This window comes from Cladophialophora immunda (assembly GCF_000835495.1).
Source record: "Cladophialophora immunda strain CBS 83496 unplaced genomic scaffold supercont1.1, whole genome shotgun sequence".
Taxonomy (NCBI): Eukaryota; Fungi; Ascomycota; class Eurotiomycetes; order Chaetothyriales; family Herpotrichiellaceae; genus Cladophialophora; species Cladophialophora immunda.
In genome coordinates, this window is record NW_015622541.1 from 5,700,034 (window position 1) to 5,722,211 (window position 22,178).

The window sequence follows — 22,178 nt, forward strand, 5'->3', positions numbered from 1 at the left end:
GACGATGAGCTAATCGGACCGACAGCAGGGCAGCGTCCTGGGCCTTCTGCAGATTCCATCATCCGGCGAGCGTATCATCACTTTGTGACATGTGTATGGCCTGTGCATCTTGCTCCTTGAGCCCCATGTATGAGAGAGCACTCATCTGGTTTCTTTCATCTTGACTCTTCTGTCGCTTTGGCGGGGTGGAAACCAGGAACGCAGTCACGTGTGGCGGTACAGGGCAGCGTCTTACTTCTCCCGTCGACTGAAGCTGCTCTCACTTTTCTCCCTCATCACAACCTGCCCTTGCATTTTATCTCGCACCTGCTCCTCTCTGTCCTAGTTGGCCATAGCACACTCTACCATGGGCTACTATCGAGCAGTCAGGCTGCGGGCATCTGTCCTTTGCTCGGGCCTCAGAGATATGGCGAACGGCGCTGCACCTCTGATTCGTCTTCATGTACAATGAGGCGCAATGAATGGCCTCGCCTCTTGCAGCGCCCACGCCCCAGGTCCGACAGAGCCCAATAGCCGCTTAGCTCTTTGGATGCACCATTTGACAGGCCAAATTTCCTGGTGATGGGTTCGTGCAATGCCCCGTCCTTAGCCTCTCGGCTTGCTGCCTGATCAACTTCATTCCAGCCTCAAGGCGCACCATTTGGTCTACCATCAAGATCAACAACCCCTTTTCAACCCTCGAAGCATACGCTGACGAGGAATGCTTCTGCATAGCCAGTCGAGATGTCTCAAATATTCGGAAAAGTGACGAACGCTGTGTTATCTGGCACAAACGAAAACTCCTTTTCCCTGGCTAATCTGAACCTGGGATTTTCCCTCGTCAAGCTTGAGGCACCCGCCGAGTTTCATCCCCTCGGATCCGCCCTGTCGATTCAGCGCAGGGAAACGGCCGAAACGGGATCGCATCATCAGACCGCTCGTATGCTCGGAGCACTGTTCTCCCAGGTCGCACCCAATGCTCCCAAGCTGCTTCGAGCTTTTGGTCAAAGAGTTTCGGAAATCATCAAGTCCCCAGGTGCTAATCCCACGGGTACGTTCGAAGATGGCCCGTTCAAAGACTCTGTCGGTGCGGATGCGACCTCTATCTGGGCAGCCGCGACTTCTGGCTCGGCGTCCCTGGCAGTATTGCTGTTAGCCTGCTTGTTGGCCAGAAAGTTTGACGACCCGAAACTGAGCGTTGCCATTTGGGTAGAAATGGTGGCAATCCGCCAAAAGGAAGTGCTCGAAACCGCCCAATCGACCGGTTTCGCCATGAACGAGGCAGTTATTGCAGCTCAGCAAAGGATCCTGCGCGAAGACTTGGCTACTTTTGATGCAAGCGTCCGTGCTTGGCTGATCACGGCTGACCAAGTAATGGCCAAAAAAATCAAGCAGCTTAGGCTGATCTTGGACAACCTTACCACTCTACCAGTTAGCGTTGGCAAAGACACGTACGCGAAAATCATCAATGCATGGAAGGGAGCAATCGAAGGCTTTGAAGCTCTACTGGAAGGGAAACCGCAGAATGCTACCGACAGCTCCGTCTTGCTGGCTTTATCAGCTTGGCACCTGTATCCTGATCTAATCGTCCTCGCCTCAGAGACAAAAAAGGTGGTCTTCCGGGACTCGTTATTCTCACATTCTGTTGCGATCACCGTGGGATTATCGCTCAGAGACAACGACCAGGTATCTCCAGGGTTCAAGTGGTCATTGGCTCTTTCTCATCTCAGGTATTACGGTGAACCAGTCAGCGTTCAGACGGATCATGACAACTACCGAATCACGATGGACGAGCTTTGCCTCATCGCGTTTGGGTCTTTACTTGCGCACTGGCGTCTACCCAACAGAATCATGATCGATGTTGCCTCTTGGTTCTGTTCCCTCTACGGTATACTACAGAGATATTATGGCGATGATCTATCTCCTGGCGGCGACTGGAGCGGTCACCCGGGCTTTCTCTGGTTACAGCCCCTTATTAACGCCTCAAAACTCCTGGTAAACAGGTCTGAGGATGATTCTGCGAACTTTGAGAAACTCGTTGGGTACGGTCGCAGACGGGGAAGAGATATCCTTGGCCATTCTCGGGTCCCGGGCAACAGCCCATTCTTCGGGATATGCAATCCATACGTTGCAAAAGGTCTGGCAACGCCTGTTGCCACTGAAGAATATCTCCATCAGTCCCGATCATTGGTAGAAGGCTCCAAAATTGCAACGTTCGCCGTCTTTCAGTACTGGGAGACGATTGCAGGCACGGAAGTGCTTGTTTTAGCTACCGCCACTCCCTACACCTGGCTGCCGCATTGGTATTCTGCAGCTGAAGGACAGCAACAGCAGAAGCTCCATGCGAGGTGGGTTGTCACAGACTCTTCAGACCACCTGGCAGCATTCAAACAAAGACTGAACCTTTACCGAGCATCGTCCTCGGAGATTATTGGATCAATTTCCCGAAATAGGCGCCACAGTATCAGTGGAGAGTTGGCCCTTCAATTGCACGTTCCGCCATCTTCATTCTATTTGTTGGGCCCTACCCCTGCCCCATTACATGCCTTATTCAAAGAACAGTCCTTCTGGATTGATAGAGGTTCTTTCGGGCATGAGCTCGATGGCATACAAAAGCGTCATGCGACCACCGCAGGTGATAATCATTCAGAGCAATGCCTGAACCTGGATCCCTGGATTTCAAGTTACAAGAATAATCCTGAGATAAATCTACCGGGAAGCTCCCTGTTTTGTCCAGTATGGGCTCTTACCTCTAAACCGGGCATCAGCCTCTTTGCTGTTTATGAGAGTGCTTCGGTTTATGAGAATCAGTTGGAAAGCCTATCCTCCCTACAAATTTCGAACTTGGAGGCGCGGAACGTGGAAGAGACGCTGCAACACGTTCGACTGGAGAACTTTTGCGAGGAGAAAGTTGCCCGTTATTTTAAGGATGTGACTGTTCGGAGAGGTCACAGTGAGTGCAACTCCTATTACCTCGGGGAGTTCTAGCACTAATTTCGAAGACGACCACAATTTCGAAGACTCAAGAGGTGACGTCGAATTTCTCTCGCGAAGCTATTTTTCATCTAGCGCCTTTGAATCTCTCCATTATTTGGGGTTGATGTCACAACTCTACGCACAGTTCCCCTCGGCAACGTTTCCCATCAAAATCGTGGAAAAGCAATTCAATCTCGCCCAAGTCTGGGAAGAGAGCGCGTCCTGCGGGTGTGTGCATTTGGAGGATCTCTCAATGCAAGAGGCTTTACAAGCCATTTGCGTGATGGAGGCTGGAGGCGTTGCACATAGTCACTTTCGTTTGAATCGCGCCTTTGCAATAGCTGCTGGTAACTCTATATTCGTCGCAGAATCGCTGCTTTCGGAGCCGTCGCGACACCTACCGGGCTATGCAATTCGGAGGATTGTCGGCAACCTTGGCCTCCCTGGAGTCTCTATTCTGGTCAGCCCAGAAAGTGCGCGTGTGAAGGAGAAGACCAGAGACTTTCGAGCAATCGAACATGCTCCGTACAATTACAGACGGGAAGACAACTTCGGCGCCACTTCGTTGCATCTTTCGCTGACGGAATGGAAAGTCCCCCTTGCTTTCCCCAGCGACGGGATCGGTAATATCGACCAGGATATCTTCCTGGTCGAAGCAGTGGTGTCGGTATACGACAGAGGTCGTTGGTATGGAGACATCGATATCCTCGGAGGTCTTAAAAGACTTAAGATTTGTCCCATTAGCGCCCACTGCGAGTGCAGGAGAAAACAGGCGCGATCACAGCTGGAAATCATCAGCATCGACAACTTCGACGAGCTCCTGGATCCTCCAGATGGTGTGGGAATATTCCGAGCACACGAGAATTGGTCTGCGAGGTTGGCTGGAGTCTGCATAGCGAAACAGATGCTAGGCGCCGAGAGAGTATGGATAGCAGGAAATGACGAAATATGCTGGAACTGCCTTGAGTCAGATTTTGAACGGTCTCGCAATCTGAGAGAAGGTGTGCGAGGAGGAGACAGCGAGTCTGAGGAAGGAGAGTGGGACGCCGAAGAGGACGATGGTGACGTCGGCGTCGACATCATAATCGACTAAGTGAGAGGAACGAGGAAGAACTGGAGGTCTCAAGATGAGTTGAGACGGAGGATTTGTACCTCAAGACCTTCTGGGATGAGAAGGTCTTGTTGATCCCCAACTGGTGCATTAGATACCCTGTTCCATGGAGATGCCAGGCGGCAAACGAGGACGAACACACAGAAAGCAACAACTGCTCTTCTTATTTCACATCCCGTTGTTCCTCACCCTGCACACCCCCTCCTCTCGTGTACCCTCCCAGGTCGCTAGCCTACCTACCCGCTGCTCACGGGCGGTATGATGCCCACCTCATCCCCGTCGCGAATCACCAGATCCAAGCCTGACCCACGAGCTTCTTCGCGCCTATCGTCTGGCGCATCGCCGACCCCCCGTGCTCCCTCGTCCCCCGCGTCGGCGTCGGCGTCGGCGTCGAGGTCGAAGTCAACGTACTCGAGGTTCACCGTCACGGCGGCGCTGCGGAGCACCTTGGCCCGCATGCCCGGGAAGCGCGCCTCGAGCGCCTCGAACACCCCGCGCAGCGTCGTCGGGGCCGGGAACCGCAGCGTCTCGAGGCCGCCCGCGAAGGTGCTCGCCGAGGCGAAGAGGAGGAGCGTGAATGTCCCCGTGCCAGTCCCGGTGCCTTTCGCTTCGGCGGGAGAGAGGGACGAGGGGTTTGGAGCGGCGCTGGTAGTGGTGCCGGTAGTAGTTGACGACATGGCTTGCCTCTGTGTGTGTGTGTGTGTGTGTGTGTGTGTGTGTGTGTGTGTGTGTGTGTGTGTGTGTGTGTGTGTGTGTGTGTGTGTGTGTGTTGTTTACTCTGATATAGAGGATCGGATGTGGTGTAATACCGTGTGTACGAGGTAAAGTCGACGAAACGGTTCTCCCCACCGCGCTCTTTCGATTCCCTCTTTCTCGTCTCTCGTCTCTCGTCCCTCGTCGTCTCTGTTCGTCTGCGCTCCTTTCCTGCCTCGAGACCCTTCTATTCTCTTCTCCCCCTGTCCTCTCCTATCCTCTGCTAGAGTTTTCCCCCTTTCCCTTCCTTTTCTGCCACACCTCTTACCGATCCTCGTCGTATTCTTTCCTGACAGCTCTTTCTGCGGCCTCCTATCCTCTTCCCGGACCACTCGCTCGCTCACTCAGTCCCGGTCGTACCACTTCTTATTCTCCCCCCCAGTTCATCCACGCGAGATCGCCCTAATGAGTAGTAGCCTTTTCTATTCTCCCTCGTTCCCCGCCCCTTCCTGAATCACGTATCAATGACGGCCCCTTGGCCTCGAAAAGATAATGCGGTTCAATAATATTATTGTGCACGGCCAGGGGGAAAGGGGGACAGCTGCGTAAATGGACTGGGAAAGAAGTGTAGAGACTTCACTTCGCCTCTGCGTAAGTATCTCGAGTGTTCAGCCTGAGGAATAAGTGCCGCCTCGTCCCGGAAAAAACCACAGCGCGGAATAAAGGCACGGGCATAGTTTATCCGGGGGCTTAATCATTGGCACGGGGGTACGCTCGGAAAAGGAAGGTTAACCCCCAGACTCGCCAGAGCCCCATGATGTCACACTGTTTACTCGTACTCTCAAAAAGCACCTGGGCCTTTGTAATGGTTTGCCGACTTTGTCTTATTAGAACCCGTGTTACACAAAGAACAGTCTCCCGTCATGGGTCGATGCCATGCTCCATCCTTCCATCGGTACAAGACCTCGCACAAGCCACCTGCCAATTCATGGCTGTTTCTGCTGTCCACAAATTTTCTGTCTTGCCATCTTGGGAAGTAGGAGGATGATATCATCTCTCGTCTAAGCATCGGCCCCCACCATCCAACCCCACAATCGGTAGGTCACTGTACATGACGTCGAAGCACAGTAGGAAGCCATTGACACATCTGCACAGTAGATAACGCACGCCAACACAGACTCAATCTAATGCTCAAGCAGTCTCAGGGATCCCTGAACCACCACGTTCTCCAGGATCGATCCAGGGGGGATGTCGATGGTGCTGTTCTCAGTAGCCACAATAATGACGGTACCTGTAGTCAACGTAGTCAGTATGCAAGCCCTCAAAGAACAATATGCGTAGTGTAGCGAAACTCACCCTTCAGAACGATTCCACGGCCAAAGTTCACATCGCCAGTAACAGTCAGATGATCCAACTCCACAATGTTGGGAATGCTGCTGATTCTCTTTTGGAACTGCGCGACCTTCTTGAAGTCGCTGCCCAATTTGATTAGTGGCGCAGGCCCGAATCGGTTGGGGTCCATGATCAGTTGACCATGTGACAAGGTGTACAAGTTCGATTTGACCAACATGAGATCCGAGCAAGTCTTGACGGGCAAAAATCGTCGACGGGGTACGTTGACACCGTGCGAGTTCTTGAAGTGTTTGATGGCCGCACCGACGGCAGTCTCGAGCTGGATAATGGAGATATCTGCCTCGCCTTTCTTATCCGCCGGGATCGACTTCTCGTTGGGAATGATCTCCATCTCCAACTCGTTGTTCTCGACGACCCGCTTGATAGCTCGCAGATTCATCCAGATGTTGTTGGTATTGAAGTACTTGAACTTTTTGATCGACTTGAATTCGTTCACGTATTGCTTCGGAACCTGGGCAATTTCCAGAAGTCGTGCGCGCCCTTCGTAGTCGATGATGGTACCACCCTTGACGTCGGCCTTGGTCTTGTCCGTCAACTCCATGATGTACTCGGCTTTGGTCTCCACCATGTGCTGCAAGATGCGTAGATCCACCACGGCACCAAGGTTGTCGGCGTTGGACAAGAAAATGATCTCAATGCCACGGTCCAAGAGCTGGTCAAGGATGCCACTGTTGTAGAGAGACTCAAACACGTCACCGTGTCCGGGAGGATACCAGTCGGAAAGTTGGGAGTCGTACGACTTTGGCGCCGGAAGCAGTGAGTCCTTAAGGACGCGAGGATACCGAGATTGGTTGAATGTCAAGATGTCAATGTTGTGGCCTTCGTATTTTTTGATGATGGACGCGGTATCTTCGTCGGTGTTGAAGCTGTTCATCAAAACAAACGGAACATTGACGTCGTAGGTGCGGTTGAGGTACTCGATCTGGCGGACGGAAAGATCAAGGAAGGACATTCCATCTCTGACCTCGATGACAGATTTGGGACCAACGCAACCCATCGAGGTACCCAGACCACCATTGAGCTTGACAACTGCGAGCTTGTTCAAGAACTCAACTGCGTCGCTGTTGGGCAAGTCATCGTAGGCGACGACCTGGTCGGGATTTGGAGGGTTTATCTTGGCCCAGTCAATGGTGTTGCCCTTGGCTCTGTCATTGAGGTATCTTCTGAACAGGGAGAAAAAGTTGTCCATTTCCGCCTCGAATCTCTTCTTTTCCGCCGGGTCTTTGACCGTGTCTGCGAGGCTGTTGAGGGCATTGCGCATTTGGCTAGCAGCGACATTGGTAGAGGTGTTCTCAAAGGCCTGCATCGCGGGAGATTTGATTAGCAGGGGCTCAGAGGGAGAGTGGATGCGGTTGGGAGAAAGAGAAGAAGTGTGCAACTCAATTGGCGGAGGAGGTTCCAGTAGCGGCATTTTGAACAAGGGAAGGCTTAGAAGTCCAAAAAGAGGAAAAGGAGCAAGAGCAAAGAACGTGTCAGGGCGACTTTAAAAAAGCAGCAAATTCGCGGGAGGGTGCGCAGAGTATGAGATGACGAGTACAAAACAGCGTTTGACGCCTCATTTCAAGATGGACCAGATCGCCATAACCGTGATCTCGCAGGATTTATTTCCAGACAAGGCGGCGGGTGTCCCAAACGGACTCCGGGGTATGCGGGAAACGGGCCCGTGCGTCATTGGAAGGAGGAGGGATTGCCCCTTGTGCCATGCTATTTTGCATGTTGGACAGTGGGTGGAAGTGATATGATACGACGAGCTGTAGGAATCAAGGAATGTTTTTTTTGCTTACCACATGAGACTGTGTCTTGCCGTGATGTCTCTTCTCAGCTGGAGCTGGGCCGTTGGAGCCGTTGGCTGCACCGTGAGGACGGAGATGAGATGGGATTGCTTTCGAGGCCATGGCTGTGGCTGTAGGTATGGGCTCTGCTGCGCTGTGCAAGAGGGGGTGAAACGGAAGTGGAGGGTGGAGATTGGATCTGGAGACAGTCTCAGATCACGCTCGAAAGCCTAGGTGTTGACGTCTGGAGACGAATTAGCAACCAGCTGCGTCTCGAGATACGACCTCTTGGTCTTGTAGAGAGTGGTTTTGAGGTGGAATGGGAGGGTGAAGTGAAGGCAAAGTGAGAGTTGAGCGGGTAAAGAAAAGTAGAGCGGTGATGCAAAACTTCCGAGAAGGTGGGATGAGAGGACGGAAGAAAAATCAAAACAGCAAGCTTTAGCGAGAGCTTCTGGCACCGCACGAGACGGTCTCAGGGCACGTCAAGGCGACCCAAAGATTTCATCACCTGCATGTGCTGTGGGCGAGGACCTGGTGTGGATGGGCGAGCATGGCAGACAAGAACCATGACAAGGGGTGATGTAGTTGTGCAGCTCTGATGGCCCTGGTCTGGTCCCTGAGCAGCCGCCGCCAGCAAATGATAACCAGCGGGTTGAGGAGCTCCAGAAAGTGGGAACCCTGGGACCATTGGGCTCCATCCAGAGGACTGCGCGGGTGTAGCACTTGGGAAGAGCCAGCGAGCCAGCTTCATCTGGCGGTCAGGACTTGAACTCACCTCTCGTGATGGATTAATTGCTTGATTGGGGGGATGTGGGCGATATGGTCGACAACGTGGACGTCTCTGCACCGTCTCTCTCTACCTTGTATCTCCCTCTCTTCCTCCCTCTCGCCCAAATATATGCTCTTGCTATCTACTCGCGGGCTACCCTCCAACAACCCTCATTTTGTTGGGCAACCGACCTTCCACCAAGGTAGCATCGATCGATCGAGAAGCGTTATTTTTCTGCTCCATGTTTTCGGTGCTGATCTGGACTACGAAAATCCCCCTCCTCTCGGCCATCCCACCACTCTGACCGCCCACGCCCACATCTGCCCCTCTCTGCTTCCCGAGTCCGCCACGCAGCTAAAGACCTCCCCCGTCCGACGCCACAGCTCCCATATCTTTTTCCATTTCGGTCTAGAGGGACCGCCAAAATTGCGTGTTTCGCCGGCCATGTATCATTTGCCTGGCTGCGCCTCCATCCTTCAGAGCGGTGTCGCCCCCCCAACATTCAGATCGAGCAGAGAACATCGGAGTCAGAGGAGGAAAAATTTATATCTCAATCAAGACCAGGCTGGCATCTCCCTTTCTCACACAGAGGCCTACATGCGTGATTAATTTGGCTTGATCCTTTCCCACACGGTCTCAGGCTTGGATATCAAGGCTAGTCTCACCGACCGACACAGGGGATTCAGTTTCCGCTGCAATTAGGGCCTTCACCGGTAAATTTGCCTCAAACAAACAGATCATCCACCAGTCGTGCCCATCCCTGCTACCTAGAAATGCGACCCCAAATTCCCTCTCTCCGCAGAGTTTTCAGTAAGTGATGTCGTCCTCTGTATACACGACTGGGCTCTAGAAGAAAAAAATGGCACAGTCTGACAGAGACCAGACGCCATCTCGGAATCTAACCAGTCCCTCAATAGCGACGAGGTGGCCGTCAGATCAAATATAGGTAATATCATTAATAAGGATAAGGATACCGCTATTCCCAAGGACAGAATAACAGAATAAATGCCCTTGTCAATGATGGGTACCTTTTAGTCAATAGTGAACCACTTCTCTGTATACTTCTCGTCAGACTGTGCCACCTACTTTTGATATCAGCTCGACGAGTACTCGTATCCTGACACGTACATCCTCTGGGGACGCGTAGGCACTGGAAATGGGTATCAGCCAAGACTGTCTGCACATACAAAGCACCTAGCCCAGAGATAAACGTAGAAGGAAAGCAATCATATCGATCACCCTGAACACGAATAGTATTCTGCGAAATACCTCCCTTTTGTGCACCGTTTTCCTCGGGCCTTTTTGATCGGTGGCCCCCCCGGGTCCTCGCAGGCCATAAGCCGCGCAATTAGAAACAATATCTGGTATCTCTGAATCAAGGACAAGCAATAAAAGTCTAGCGAGAGAACAAGGCGCTCGAGGGCTCCCCGGGTAGGCAGTCCTCAAGAACCTTCTTTGCTCGACCGTCCTGCTGCATCATTCCTCCTAAAACGCCACCTCGCCGAAACCATGACAGTTCGACAGCCTCGCCAACTATCTCCCTGATCCATTCAGGATCCTTCGTGTTTGCCGCTAACATCCCTCCTCCCAAAGAAACTTCGTCGTCCCTCTCGCTTCGAGTCCGGGCTGTCCCGTCCGCTGGTGACCGGCCTGAGGCTATCCGAGGCAATTCCGTTACTGGCTGCGAAGCTGCTGCGGATGGTGACCGATCCCGACCCAGCCTTGATAACTTGATCGGAACCCCCACCCTGGTCAGATACAAAAAACATGCCCTCCCCGAGGTCTTTGGATCGGAGCATGTCGTGATCTCTGACTTGCAGCTGGAACTGCGTGTCCGCCGAGCAGGGCACCTTGAAGTTTTCGTGGTTTGCATCGAACTCCACTGTTCCCGATGCTGACTTGATTGCCTTGGTCTTGTGTACTTCTTTAGCGCCTCGGGAACCGACCATCTTAATGAGAACCTGAACATCAGCTTTGGGAGGATATCCGGTGGCGGAGACGACAATGAAACTCGCTGTTCCTGTCTCACCACCCTTGTGAGCCGTTATGGTTGAGTGGTTGCTCTTGGTGCGGGAGTGCATCATTGGGGAGGGCGTGGCTGGGGTGACAGGAGTCGCGCTTCCATCGACAAGCGGAGGGGCTTTGGCCGGAGTTGCCATCGGAGTCATGGCGGCATCTGCAGTCTCCAGCGTTCCGTTGGTACTCGCTGGTGCCTCTTCCTTGCTGCTTCGCCCCCTAGTCAAGCCGTGTTTGATGAATGAGGCTCCCTTCACCACCCCGCCGCCCACCTTTCCGACACCTTTCACGGGCGCACCAATGACCTTTCCGGCCGGCGCGAAGGTGCCTGAAAAGGTTGATGTCCCTTGCCGGGCTCGGGTGATGTAGTCGGGTTTGAATAGCATTCGAAGTCGGAGGATCCCCGACTTTCCGTCGAGCGCATACTGGAGCTCTTGTGGTTGGAAAGGCTCTAGAACTTGCAAGTTCAGCGTCGCAGAACCGAGATGGTCGGCCTTGTCGCCAAAATCCCAATCCATAACGTCGACCTTGAAGTCAGCTGCCGTGCGGGACGGAATCTGTACCTCAAAAAACTCGTTCCAGGCGGGATGAAGTGTCTTCTTCTGGATCTTGGTTTTGTACACTTCTTTGCCATTCAGTCTGAACTTGCAGTATGGATCACTGTAGCCATTGCGATCGGCAGACGGAAGATCGGCAGCATCCATCACGTCGACGCGGAGAGTGCCCATGTTGTTGATGCTCTCACTGGGGTCAAGCTGCATCTTCACAGGTAGGTATTTGAGACTGACTACCACTTTGCTGACCGCTCCATTATTGCTCCTCATTGTGAGTTCTGTGGGCTTGTACAAGCACTGTTGTAGTGTAGGAAGCGTAGGGCCCGTCAGCTTAGCAACGATGTCATTGTCGTCGCCCTTGCCGGTGCGGTCAACCTTTTCGGTCAAGCGGAGTGTGATCCGAGACATTTCGATTTCACGGACCATGGCATCGCCAGTCTCGCCGAAGTGGTGGTCCCTATCTCGAATCTTTGAGGACGTGTAAGATGGGAAAGCATGATCATCCATCACCACCTCAAGCTTTGTGTCAGTTTGTGCAAAGTGGCCTTCGATGATGTTGAAGACAATTAGACCAGATTCTAGTTGCAATTAGCGGCGATCACGTCTCAGTATAAAGGGACATACCATATTTGTGGAGATCCTCTGGGGTGATCTTGATTTTGGGTGACTGTTTTTTGGCGGAAGCAACAGAGCCGCTGATAGACGCAGCTCCATTTGTCAAAGCACCAAGGCGGCCAGCCGTTTCCAAACTCTTCCGGCCTTCCACACTTGGCCTCGCTATCTCGGTTGAAGCTTTGACATCAACCGATGATTTCTTGCTGTGCGATGGCGTTCCAGTTGGAGTTCCGGGCGCTTCAAGTGCCGCCTGGGCTTTTCGTTCTTCCTCTTCCTCTTCTGGGTCCATCACGTTCAGAGTTGGGAAAAATGAAACGGTATAGTTGACAGTGCCCTTTGCTTCGCCGGCACCTCCCATTCGCAGTCCTTCAGAAAGCACGGTCTTGGTGTCATGAACCTCGTACCCACCTTCTTCGGCCTCTCTCATGTAGTCTGAAGCCGCAATTTGGACCAGGCCCAGAGACCGATCTTTTCCGAGCTTTTCTTCGTCCATCACCTCAAGTATTAGTCGTTCAGAAGGTGTATGCACCGGCACATATATGACCTCATCCCAAGTAGGATTGAGTTCATTCTGGAACGTTACTGTGCGGCCCTTGGGGATGCTTGACAATAAAACTCTGGCATAAGGGTCGGATTTGCCCATTGTCTCGTAATTTCGCAGGTTCTTCGCACTTTGGACGTGAATGCGCATCACACCAACGGGGGTGATGTAGCCGCCAGATCCAGTGGCACCCTTCAATGCCACCGGTTTCCAGTCCAGCATCAACTTAGCCTTCCCAGTCGTCGTCCCGTGCAAGTTGAACCACTCCTGACCTTTGTCCACAAGCTTGAGCATATCGTCCAGCTTGATTTGAAAGGTGCCCAAGATCGGGTCGGTGGCAAGGTCGCGATTGTCTTTGATCACCAATCCGATCCTCGCTCTCTTACGATCCGTGATGAGGACCGATTTGGTATTGTCTGAGAATACAGGGTTGTTGGTGTGCTTGAGCTTGTTGGTAACGTGAATCTCCTTGCCATTCAGAAGAAGCACGGCATAAGGATCCAAAGAGCCCACCAGGCTCTTGCTTCCGTCCAGATCCTTGGCCTGTTCGATGGTGATTCTTGCGATGCCCGTGTTCGACTCCGGCGGTGGTAGAATCTCGCCAGTCTGGAGTTTCTCCGGTTCCAAGACAGGAAAGAAACGAACGTCGCAATTGACCACCCCACGGTGCTTCCCGTTGGCAAGTACATCCAGTCCCAAATTTTCATGCTCGGTGGCGCCCTCCAGCCTGTCCAGTGCGAATGTGGCGGTGCCAAGGTGCTTGTCCTTGCGCACATCGTTGTAATCGTAGACCTGGAGCGTAAGGGAATCCGTTAAATTCGTAATGATGATGTACAAGGTCTCGTTCCAGCGAGGGTTGTGGTCTTCGTGAATTGTTTTGGTGCGTGCCAGCTCTTTGGCGCCGTTCAATGAGACAATGACATAGGGATCTGGTGTACCGGAGAATTTGTCAGGGTTCTTCAATCCGTTGGCGTTGTGGATCGTAACGGCAACAACGCCGATGGCCAGATCGATGGGGTTGCCCGACAGCAGTTTGGCCACCTCGATGGGAAAGACATTCGGTTCGTACATGATCGGAGCAAGATTGCCGTGGATCTGCTCTTTAATAAAGTTCTCCAGTCCAGGGATGAAATTGATGTCGAAGCCGAACGTTTCTCCACCTAGAGGCTTGCAGACATAGTCAATTGTAGGTCGACCGAGGAAACAAATGTCTACACGCTCAATATGCGGGTAGGGAATTTGCAGCTTCATTTTGACCCGCATCAAACCCGAGAACTCGAAGTCTTCGACGATGACCTTCATTGACTTGCTGACCACACCTTTGCCGATCCGAATTTCCAGGACGACTTTTGGGTTGATTTTTGTCTTGAGCTGGCGCGCCGTCATGTCCATAGTGTCAGTTGGGGTAAAGCTGAACTTCCAATCCATCAGGACAATGTCGTCCTCGGCTCTTGGGTAGGTCTTGACGTGCTCAATGCGTGGTGGTTTGGTGCCTAGGATAAAAGTCTCAAGCCTCATGCTATCAAGGAACGCTGGCGTCGAGGTACTCAGAACTTGGTCCACGGACATGATGATGGCTTTGGCAAGCTGGGGGGCATAGATGGGCCAGAATTTGACGAGGAAGCTGTTCAGCCATTCAAGGCTTTCGGTGTCGGTCTCCAGACGTGCTTTGGCCAATTCTCGTGTAATATCGTCTCTGAAGTTTCGTCTCACTCGTCTGATGGAGGTCCTGTAGTATGTGCCGCAAGTGGCCATGATGATCATGACCCATGCTAGACCGCCGCCGAGGGTAGCAACGAGCCATGATGCTATACAGGCAAAGATGATGACAGCCGTGTTGTGATACCAATCTGGAATTCTTAGAGACGCGGCCATATATCTTGGAAGCAAAGGTATACGAACCACCAAAGAACTTCTCGTCCAGCCTCCCCTCGAGGGCCGTTTGATGGTCTAATAGGTTGCCTTCTTCTTTCTCCTCATCCGTCTCACCAGATCCGAAGCGGGGAGCCCATCCGACCTTGGACCATTCTTGTTCTTCTTCTGGGGCGACTCCATCTGCCGCGCCAGCCTGGGCCGTAGGTGGCTCTGCCTTCGCGGCAACGGAAATGGGCTCGGGCGGAGGTAGATCGTACTGAGCAGGCTTTCCGTCGTCCTGTCACAATTGTCAACTAGAGGTGGAGAGATTGAGAGAGTTGAGAATAATATTACTCACCAGATCCGTCACCACTCCGATTCCCTTGGGTGGGCGACGAGTATCGTTCTGCCGCTTTGATGCAGGTCAGTGATATGGTTTTGCCGCGAGTTGGGGAAATAGAATCTCACCGATCTGGCTTGCGCGGCCTTTTCTTCTGGGGAGGCGTTGGGATCGAAATGCAGGGCGGCGGAACCAGCTTTCTTGCTCTCGTCTAAGATGACCCGTGCAGCATCATCGCCGGTGACAGAGCTGTTTGGGTCGCGAGCAGCCTCGACAGCGCCCTGGGACTTGAGCTCGTTCTTTTCTCTCTCGGAGCTCATGGTGATTGGGCGAGGACGATCAACCGACCCTGGTCCGAGCTGCTCTAGATTTCGGAGGGCATGTGGAGAGAAGGAGGAAGGGGATCGAAGACGGAGAATAAGTAGGCAGGACAGATGTCAAGTCACCTGTGCAACTGGGGCTCTGCCACAGAAAAAGTAGAGAAGGGAAATAAATGGGAATGGATGTGGTGAGCCTGCGAGGCAAGGTGCTCGGCCAATGCTCTCTCTGTTGCTTTGCTCGACGCGGCGGTCGGCTGGTGACGAGTGACGGAGATGCGGAGAGCTCCAGTTTAAACTTTAAGTGGCATTCAGCTTGCAGGGAAGCGCAGGGAGCGCAGGCCCTCACCAGCCTGCGCAGCCGTGCGCAGGGCGCCCAGGGAGCGCAGGGAGCGCAACTCTGGGCTGCTTTGCTTCGTTTAGCCCCCGGTGACGCCCACTAGCTTCACCGCCGGCCCACCCACCGTTCATCAACGTGCCCTCGCTGCCCTGTTTCGCCTACCCAGCCGAGTTTTGACGGGCATCAAGCAAGCTGGAATCGCGGCCATCGCAGCCATCGCCACAGATGGTCCTGCCACTCCCTGCCTTTCATTTGCCGACCTCCACGATCGTACCCCCCTTTCCGGCTTTCCCCTGCAAGAGATAATGCACCTCCTCGTCGTCGCTCACGTTAGTCCGCCTCTGACTGCCCCAGCCATCCGAGTCCATTTCTTCGGGCCTTGTCAGTCCCACGTGTGGGAAGATGAAGAAAAAGGAAGTTGGGCGCCGGTTCACGGCATCAGAGCTAGCCTGTTCTTCAGCAGGACCAGGATTATGGCCGGTTGACGGCATCGGGAGATCTTCTTCTGTGTCCATACGGAGAGTTACCCTCCTTCTCCTTACTCAGAGCCAAATGGTTGTTGACCCGTACTACAAGGTGCCATCCGTGGGTTCCCCAAGGCCACTAATTGCGCAATATGGTCTCGCGATCTTTTGGTTGCACGGCCATAAGCACTGCTCTCTGTACAACCAATCGCATACTGTGCTGCAGTTGAAGGATGCCGGATTGGAGGTAGGCATTAGATCTGATCGTCTTGCATCTAATGGCAGGCCATACGGAGCACAGCGAAAGGGTGTAGAACACAGGGAAAACATCACAGTATTGCGCATGACACCGGCCCACAGTTGTGGTGCCTGCTTCCCGGAAGGGTATCTTTCCAAGATAGCGAGGTTTCACCTATTTCCTGCCAGTTTTCTTCTTCATCTTGACCTTTTCAATTATCTCTGGCTTCTCCCTACAGGTCGGACAGTACCAGTCTTCATCCTCATCTGGAACTTTCTTCATGTTCAAGCACCCCGTGTGGAACCATTGATAGGGGCAGTCATCATTTTCACAAGCCACCATTTCCCCGTAACTGCGCTGGTTGCAGAAACAGTAGCGCTTGTCGTCTTCTCCTTCTTCATCTTCCATTTCTTCTTCCTCGCCCATATCAGCGTCAGGCTCCTCTGATGCAGCTTGTTGCTGCTTCTTGTTGCCTCGCCGTCCCCTCGATTGCGAGGCGTCGGTTTCGGAGGCATCTGCGGATGACAACACAGAATCTGCATCTTCCGAGGCTGCCGTGCCGCCACGGCCTCCTCGTACTGAGGGCGACTGACCCTTTTTGCGCCCAGCAGATAATCTTCCCTTGGTCGCGCTCTTTTGCTTGAGCTTATTGACTTGCTGATGTGAGATGACTTTCTTGGAGAGGCCTGACTTCTTAGGAGGCACAGCTGATTGCTGTGCTCCTGTGGATCGAGGCATGCTGCCAGCACGGCTTGTACCTGTCCCTGTAGGGGTACCTGCCTTTGGAGTGCCTGGGCCAAGTGAGGATTGCCGGAGACTTGACGGCTGGGCCGGTAGGGTGGTGCCCGGAAGTGGACCTCCCAGTTTCCGCCGCTTGTTCTCAGCACCCAGAGAATGTTCCCGCTCTCGTTGACGCTGTTGCTGAACGGCAGACGCAGGTGTTGCTGGTGCAGAGCTTCGCTGAACAGGTGTGCTTCCAGTTGTAATCTGTGGCAGCTGCCTGGTTTGGGCTTGCTGCATAGTCGCAGAGATGTGTGCGTTGATCCTGTGTGCGTTGGCGTTGAGAGCGCTGATTGACGCGTTTTGTAGAGGGAGATTGGTGGGTAAGTCAATGAAGGGCTTTTGTGTCTCAGCCTTGCGGTTGAAAACACTCGGCAAGGGCGGGCCGTCGAGGAGTTGCCCGTCGTTCTGCAGTTCCCTAATCTTCATATCTAGCTTCCTGACCTGCCGCTCCAAGAGACTGCAGGCCTTTTCGCTCAGTGCGACTTTCTGGTCCTGGAGTCCATGGCATAGCTCGTAGTTCTTCTTGACTAGATCGACGTACTCGTTCTCCTTTGGATGTGGGGCGAGAACTCCGTTGATTCTGAGATGCTTTTGTATGTTGGTGTCCTTCTGGTTAATGACGGACAAGTGTTTCTGCAAGTCTTTGTCCTTGGCTTGGATTTCTTCCATCATATGGGTGATCTCGGCCGGTAGATTGGCCGCATCGTGAATGAATTGCTCCAGCACCGACGCACAGTCTTCATTCGATGCCATCTCCGACAACTATGACTGGGTTGGCAAGGAGTGGACGGGCAGAAGGTTAGGGATCTCCGGTTCTCCCGTGCGCGTGTTGTTTTCGTGGTTTTCTCGGAGGAAAACAGGGCGTGAGGAAGCCACAACAACCGCGAAACCTCTGCTTGATCGAATCTCACTGATTAATTGCTTTTGGTACTGTCCATGCGAAACTTGGTTTGATGAAATCCGACCTGGTTGTGACATGCGTGATGAAAGGAGAACTGACGGTGCGTCAAAGGCAGAAGGACAGCGAGGCGGAGAAGTTTGGCATTCATGACAAAGGGCAGGACAAGCTAAACCATTTTAGTATTAGTGAGCAGTGGCGCAAGTTTGACGCCACATCAAGTCCGAGATTCTGGACTTCCACGCGGTTCTCGATTTTCACGACAGCCTTGCCTTGCCTTGAACCTTTTGATGATTCTTTCGACAACTTTTATCGTCTCCCAAACGCCTCCAGATCTTGTGCACCCGGAATCCAACCTGTTCCCGATAGGGAAGCGATCGCATCACATTCTCGAAGACAATGCGCTGGTCATTCTGCTAGGACGAAGTCAGCGCAGAGTTCAAGACAGTATTCTATCGGCAGGGACATCGCACAATTTGGCCGCTCGCGTCATGAAACTGGGCAGATTCGAGTCTCCATCTTCCCTTTGACACAAGCTCTGCATCACGATTTCTATGACAATACGCGCATCATGACCGTCGTGCAGGAATACCAGGACCCGTCGTCCTCATACCCAACCCCCACCCTCACACTCTCCGCCAAAATTCAACGCGAGATAGAAGCCAACGGCATCACCCGCCCAAAAGGTTACGATGTCTCATGGCACTACAATCCAGCCGTGGAGAACCATCACTTTGGTCAAACCCATCCCATGAAGCCCTGGCGCCTGACCTTGACAAAGTCCCTCGTCCTGTCTTACGGCATGCACACGGCGATGGACTGTTATACATCTCGTCCAGCCACCCGCGAAGAAATCGCCGCATTCCATAAAGATGCGTACGTCGACTTTCTCATGGAGGCCACTCCTCAGAATATCTATCAAATGTACCCTGAACTCGAAAAGGGTTCGGGCTACTCTTCCGCCATTTTCGGCGTTGGAGATGATTGTCCGATTTTCGATGGTCTCTACGCATTCTGCTCGACTTACGCTGGAGCGTCCATCGACGCAGCCCGCAAACTTTGCAATAAACAATCCGATATCGCCATCAACTGGTCTGGTGGCCTGCATCACGCTAAAAAGGCAGAAGCCAGCGGGTTCTGCTATGTCAATGACATCGTCCTCGCCGTTCTTCAACTGCTCCGATACCATCCGCGCGTCCTGTACATCGACATTGACGTACACCATGGGGATGGTGTAGAGCAAGCATTCTGGTCAACTGACCGTGTTATGTGTGTCTCCTTCCACAAATACGACAAGGAAGTCTTTTTCCCCGGGACCGGTCCACTGGAGTCTACCGGACCCATCCACCCCGATAATCCAGGGAAGAATTACACCATCAACGTCCCCCTCAACGACGGCATTGACGACGAAACATACGACTACCTCTTCCGCAGCGTCGTGGAACCCACCATCAAGACTTACCGCCCCTCGGCGATTGTGCTGCAGTGTGGCGCGGATTCTCTCGGTCATGATCGTCTGGGGTGTTTCAACCTGGGAATTCGCGGCCACGGCAACTGCGTTTCGTTCGTCAAATCTTTTCAGATCCCTTTGCTCGTCGTGGGCGGTGGTGGCTATACACCACGTAATGTCGCGCGGGCGTGGACGAATGAGACATCAATCTGCATCGGCGCAGACAGCATGCTCAACCCGCAATTGCCGGAATTCATGCCGCACCGTGAAGCGTTTCGGAAAGAAGGCTTCACTTTGTTCCCCAATCTCGGCGGCTGGAGAAACGCAAACCTCAACTCAAAGCAGGATATCGAAAAGATCATACGACACGTGAGGGAACAGCTGGTACAAATCCGCGGTGCCCCGAGCGTACAGATGAAACATATTCCCGAGGATATCCAGGGTTGGAGGGACGAAGTCGAGGAGGACTTGAAGGCAAAACGATTAGAGAGGGAGGAGAAGGCGGAAGAGAGGGACGGAGCGGGAGGTCTGTTGGCCAAGGCAAGCCGGAGGAGGGAGCTGGAGAGAGCCGGTGGCAGCTCGGCCCTGGCCAGCGGTGCCGCAAGCGTGAGACTCGGTGAAGGCCCCAGCTGAGGAGAAAGAGATATACCATCAAAGGCGATGGACACGATGAGTTTGACAGGATCATCACAGTCGCCCCTGATTGTCCGTATGTCGACAAAGACGCCGAGCCGGACTCATCCAGCGGGGAGCCTTTTCGCATACCCTCTCCAATACCTTGTTCCGTCTACTGTACCAAAAGAGAACCCGCTATCTACCTCCCCAATATTCCCATCATATCCATGCGTCATTGCCACTGGGGTTTCTGGAACTTTTCGGGGTCTGTGGAGGGCTGCAAGTACCGGGTCGGTACTGCTGTCAGAGTGTAAACGGGATACTTTTAGTCTGCGGGTAGCTGGGGTAGCATAACAAGACTGAGTGCTGCGTCTGCAGTATTTTCAACCTATCGGCACGGAGCCCTGCAGTCATGAGATAGCTTCGTATTCAGTTTATTATTAGGAAACGCTCTCTTGGAAGAAGATTGATACGCTGCTATTCCTTTTCTGTTGCCCCATCCGATGGCCGCCTCGATGGGCTGCAGACAGATTAGAATCGTGTGTGACTCTGTGGGAGCAGCAAGGATTCAGCGGCCATCGCAACACTCCCGGCTCCTCTTTGTTGCTCGCGTAGGAGCAGAGGGCGGAATTCAGGGCCTAGACGCCAGAATGGAGCTTTGTCCTATGAAGGCTCCAGCTCCAGCTCGATGTCGACACGAGGCCCTCGGTCGCCGTTGACCGTGACATGCTCCTTGTCTTTGCCCTTGTCCTTGTCTCGCTCCTTGGTCTTCTCTTTCCCCTTTTCTTTCTCCGCCGTCCACTCGTCCGCCTCTTCAAGCCTCTCATACCACTCGTCAAAATATTTGCAAGTGACCACATTCACGGGGCCCCCATCACCACAAATGTCAAACGAAGGACACCTCAGACAAGGTACTTCACTGGAGCCTCCCTCTCCCAACCTCTCCAACTCCTCCTGCCGATACGCGGCTTTTCTGACATCGTCGTGGTGGCTCACCTTGCGCTTAACAAGTTGATGTTGTTCGGTGATGTCCTGCGGGGTTTTAAAGCAGCGGTACATGGTAACGGTGTTGTTGATATGGTCGTCGGGAAGCTCATTACCATGAGGAGGACGGTGGAGTTTGAAGAGGCGATCATCGTAAACCATTACCTGGAGGAGTTGTGCGATGGCGTTTTGAGGCAGCACAGAGCCCGTCACTTTGATGTCGAGGATATGTCTGGTTATGTCTTGAAGAGTTGGATAGGACTTGTAGCCCGGAGCAAAGGGTCGGTAAGATCTCTGTGCGGAAGCCTGGTGTTTAGAGGACCTGACTTTATTGTTTTGTCCCTCACTAGTCTTGGTTAATTTGCTCCTGTCATCCCCATGCTCTTCGAAGCCACCGCTAGGTCGCTTGCGTTTTTGACCTAGGCTTTCTTCCGTATCATCAGGCTTGATTTCTTGCCAGCTTTGAGTAGAAACATAATGCTCAATGACAGTGGAGATGGTATCAATTAGTCCGATATCAAGTCGTCCTTCGGAGAACCAAGAGCCGCCCGTTGCATCCTCGGAGGGTGTCAAGCCAGCGAGAATGTACATCTTCCGAGATGGATGGCTGACGCTCTTCATCTGCTTGACCAATCCTCTTCCCTCCAAGACCCTGTAGACCTTTTCCAGGATGTTCCCGTGGAGGGCGGTCTTGGACTGGATCTGCTTTGTCCACATGCCGGAGGACTTTGCGCCGTCGATGACCTGCAAGACGATTTTCTCATTGCGACTGAGGTTGGCATAGCTGTAGAATAGGACAGTCAGGAATTAAGCAGACACTGCAAGTTCGGTGTGGTATGGTATTACTCTTTTGCTACCTCTGGGTCTACCAACTCCCAGCCTATGCCACCGCCCGCTCTATCGTGGACTCTGAAGAGCGAATTTTTGGTAAGATATTCGACGGAGGAGAGAAGGATCTGGAGATCTTGGTTTGGGACGATACCGGCGTCCAACAATTCGGCTTGGGAAAAGACATGGCCGAATGTGTAATTTTGACAGCACCAAGCATGAAGAGCCTCAGCAGTGCGATCTCGAACGGGAGCGGCCGTCGAAGGGCCGGAATCCGGGGCGGTGGTATTCTTCGGGGGCGCCATTGTGAAGCAATGGCTGGGGAGGATATGTGCTACCGATGGGGGTAGAGATCTGTGTACATGATGGGTCAAGCAGAGCGGCTGCTGACCAAGTGAGCAAAAGGACTGAGCGAGAGGAAGGACGAGAACAAATTGGATGTCACCGCGACATACTAGGAGAAATTTTATAGCTGCGTGAATGCGAGTGTGTGAAGGTGGAACAGAGTATGGAGTTGTGTGAATAATGGATTCTGGAAATTTTGGCGCAGACGCTGCGAAATAGTGGGGGTCGTAGTCGAGGTTTCAATCAGGCTGCGGATGGGCACGAGGCTGCCGCTGGTGCCAGT

General features: G+C 53.1%; 7 protein-coding genes across 11 annotated transcripts; 2 read left to right on the forward strand and 5 right to left on the reverse strand.

Annotated features, from left to right (window-relative positions):
• Positions 1-242: 242 nt before the first annotated feature.
• PV07_01668 lies at positions 243-4,298 on the forward strand. 2 transcript variants are annotated; one of them, XM_016388215.1, is made up of 2 exons: positions 243-2,932; positions 2,982-4,298. In XM_016388215.1, the coding sequence occupies exons 1-2, from the start codon at positions 724-726 to the stop codon at positions 4,046-4,048; spliced, it is 3,276 nt and encodes a 1,091-aa protein (XP_016255143.1). In that variant the 5' UTR covers positions 243-723; the 3' UTR covers positions 4,049-4,298. The 2 variants fall into 2 exon arrangements, with proteins under 2 accessions (XP_016255143.1, XP_016255144.1); XM_016388216.1 differs by having other exon boundaries at positions 243-565; positions 715-4,298.
• A 4-nt stretch (positions 4,299-4,302) lies between these two features.
• PV07_01669 (uncharacterized protein) lies at positions 4,303-4,776 on the reverse strand (the record flags this gene model as incomplete). The annotated part of the gene is made up of 1 exon (XM_016388217.1): positions 4,303-4,776. Exon 1 carries the CDS (start codon positions 4,741-4,743, stop codon positions 4,303-4,305), a length of 441 nt encoding a protein of 146 aa, XP_016255145.1. The 5' UTR covers positions 4,744-4,776.
• A 58-nt stretch (positions 4,777-4,834) lies between these two features.
• Positions 4,835-9,206, reverse strand: PV07_01670. Of its 3 annotated transcripts, XM_016388220.1 has the most exons (4): positions 8,720-9,206; positions 7,957-8,188; positions 6,116-7,472; positions 4,835-6,050 (listed from the first exon to the last, which is right to left on the reverse strand). In XM_016388220.1, exons 2-4 carry the CDS (start codon positions 8,065-8,067, stop codon positions 5,944-5,946), a joined length of 1,575 nt encoding a protein of 524 aa, XP_016255148.1. In that variant the 5' UTR covers positions 8,068-8,188; positions 8,720-9,206; the 3' UTR covers positions 4,835-5,943. The 3 variants fall into 3 exon arrangements, with proteins under 3 accessions (XP_016255148.1, XP_016255147.1, XP_016255146.1); XM_016388219.1 differs by having other exon boundaries at positions 7,957-9,206; XM_016388218.1 differs by having other exon boundaries at positions 6,116-9,206.
• A 492-nt stretch (positions 9,207-9,698) lies between these two features.
• Positions 9,699-15,201, reverse strand: PV07_01671 (uncharacterized protein). Its single transcript, XM_016388221.1, has 5 exons — positions 14,762-15,201; positions 14,652-14,705; positions 14,342-14,591; positions 11,908-14,289; positions 9,699-11,861 (listed from the first exon to the last, which is right to left on the reverse strand). The coding sequence occupies exons 1-5, from the start codon at positions 14,951-14,953 to the stop codon at positions 10,264-10,266; spliced, it is 4,476 nt and encodes a 1,491-aa protein (XP_016255149.1). The 5' UTR covers positions 14,954-15,201; the 3' UTR covers positions 9,699-10,263.
• Positions 15,202-15,839: 638 nt separating this feature from the next.
• On the reverse strand, positions 15,840-17,776 carry PV07_01672 (uncharacterized protein). Its single transcript, XM_016388222.1, has one exon. The coding sequence runs from the start codon at positions 17,526-17,528 to the stop codon at positions 16,167-16,169; it is 1,362 nt and encodes a 453-aa protein (XP_016255150.1). The 5' UTR covers positions 17,529-17,776; the 3' UTR covers positions 15,840-16,166.
• A 174-nt stretch (positions 17,777-17,950) lies between these two features.
• PV07_01673 (uncharacterized protein) lies at positions 17,951-20,196 on the forward strand. Its single transcript, XM_016388223.1, has one exon. It carries the CDS (start codon positions 18,245-18,247, stop codon positions 19,754-19,756), a length of 1,512 nt encoding a protein of 503 aa, XP_016255151.1. The 5' UTR covers positions 17,951-18,244; the 3' UTR covers positions 19,757-20,196.
• Positions 20,059-22,069, reverse strand: PV07_01674. 2 transcript variants are annotated; one of them, XM_016388225.1, is made up of 3 exons: positions 22,006-22,069; positions 21,569-21,933; positions 20,059-21,506 (listed from the first exon to the last, which is right to left on the reverse strand). In XM_016388225.1, exons 2-3 carry the CDS (start codon positions 21,853-21,855, stop codon positions 20,402-20,404), a joined length of 1,392 nt encoding a protein of 463 aa, XP_016255153.1. In that variant the 5' UTR covers positions 21,856-21,933; positions 22,006-22,069; the 3' UTR covers positions 20,059-20,401. The 2 variants fall into 2 exon arrangements, with proteins under 2 accessions (XP_016255153.1, XP_016255152.1); XM_016388224.1 differs by having other exon boundaries at positions 21,569-22,069.
• Between the last annotated feature and the right edge of the window lie 109 nt (positions 22,070-22,178).

Bases quoted from the DNA above. Each gene is read 5' to 3' on its own strand.
- PV07_01672 (XM_016388222.1), bottom strand. From the start codon at position 17,528: ATGGCATCGAATGAAGACTGTGCGTCGGTGCTGGAGCAATTCATTCAC.
- PV07_01674 (XM_016388225.1), bottom strand. From the start codon at position 21,855: ATGGCGCCCCCGAAGAATACCACCGCCCCGGATTCCGGCCCTTCGACG. The intron at 21,507-21,568 runs GTAATACCATAC...CCTATTCTACAG, and splicing joins GACCCAGAGGTAGCAAAAGA to CTATGCCAACCTCAGTCGCA.
- PV07_01670 (XM_016388220.1), bottom strand. From the start codon at position 8,067: ATGGCCTCGAAAGCAATCCCATCTCATCTCCGTCCTCACGGTGCAGCC. The intron at 7,473-7,956 runs GTAAGCAAAAAA...CCCGCGATGCAG, and splicing joins GCAAGACACAGTCTCATGTG to GCCTTTGAGAACACCTCTAC. The intron at 6,051-6,115 runs GTGAGTTTCGCT...CGTTGACTACAG, and splicing joins CCGTGGAATCGTTCTGAAGG to GTACCGTCATTATTGTGGCT.
- PV07_01673 (XM_016388223.1), top strand. From the start codon at position 18,245: ATGACCGTCGTGCAGGAATACCAGGACCCGTCGTCCTCATACCCAACC.
- PV07_01668 (XM_016388215.1), top strand. From the start codon at position 724: ATGTCTCAAATATTCGGAAAAGTGACGAACGCTGTGTTATCTGGCACA. The intron at 2,933-2,981 runs GTGAGTGCAACT...CTAATTTCGAAG, and splicing joins GACTGTTCGGAGAGGTCACA to ACGACCACAATTTCGAAGAC.
- PV07_01671 (XM_016388221.1), bottom strand. From the start codon at position 14,953: ATGAGCTCCGAGAGAGAAAAGAACGAGCTCAAGTCCCAGGGCGCTGTC. The intron at 14,706-14,761 runs GTGAGATTCTAT...CCTGCATCAAAG, and splicing joins AGGCCGCGCAAGCCAGATCG to CGGCAGAACGATACTCGTCG. The intron at 14,290-14,341 runs GTTCGTATACCT...TAAGAATTCCAG, and splicing joins GGACGAGAAGTTCTTTGGTG to ATTGGTATCACAACACGGCT.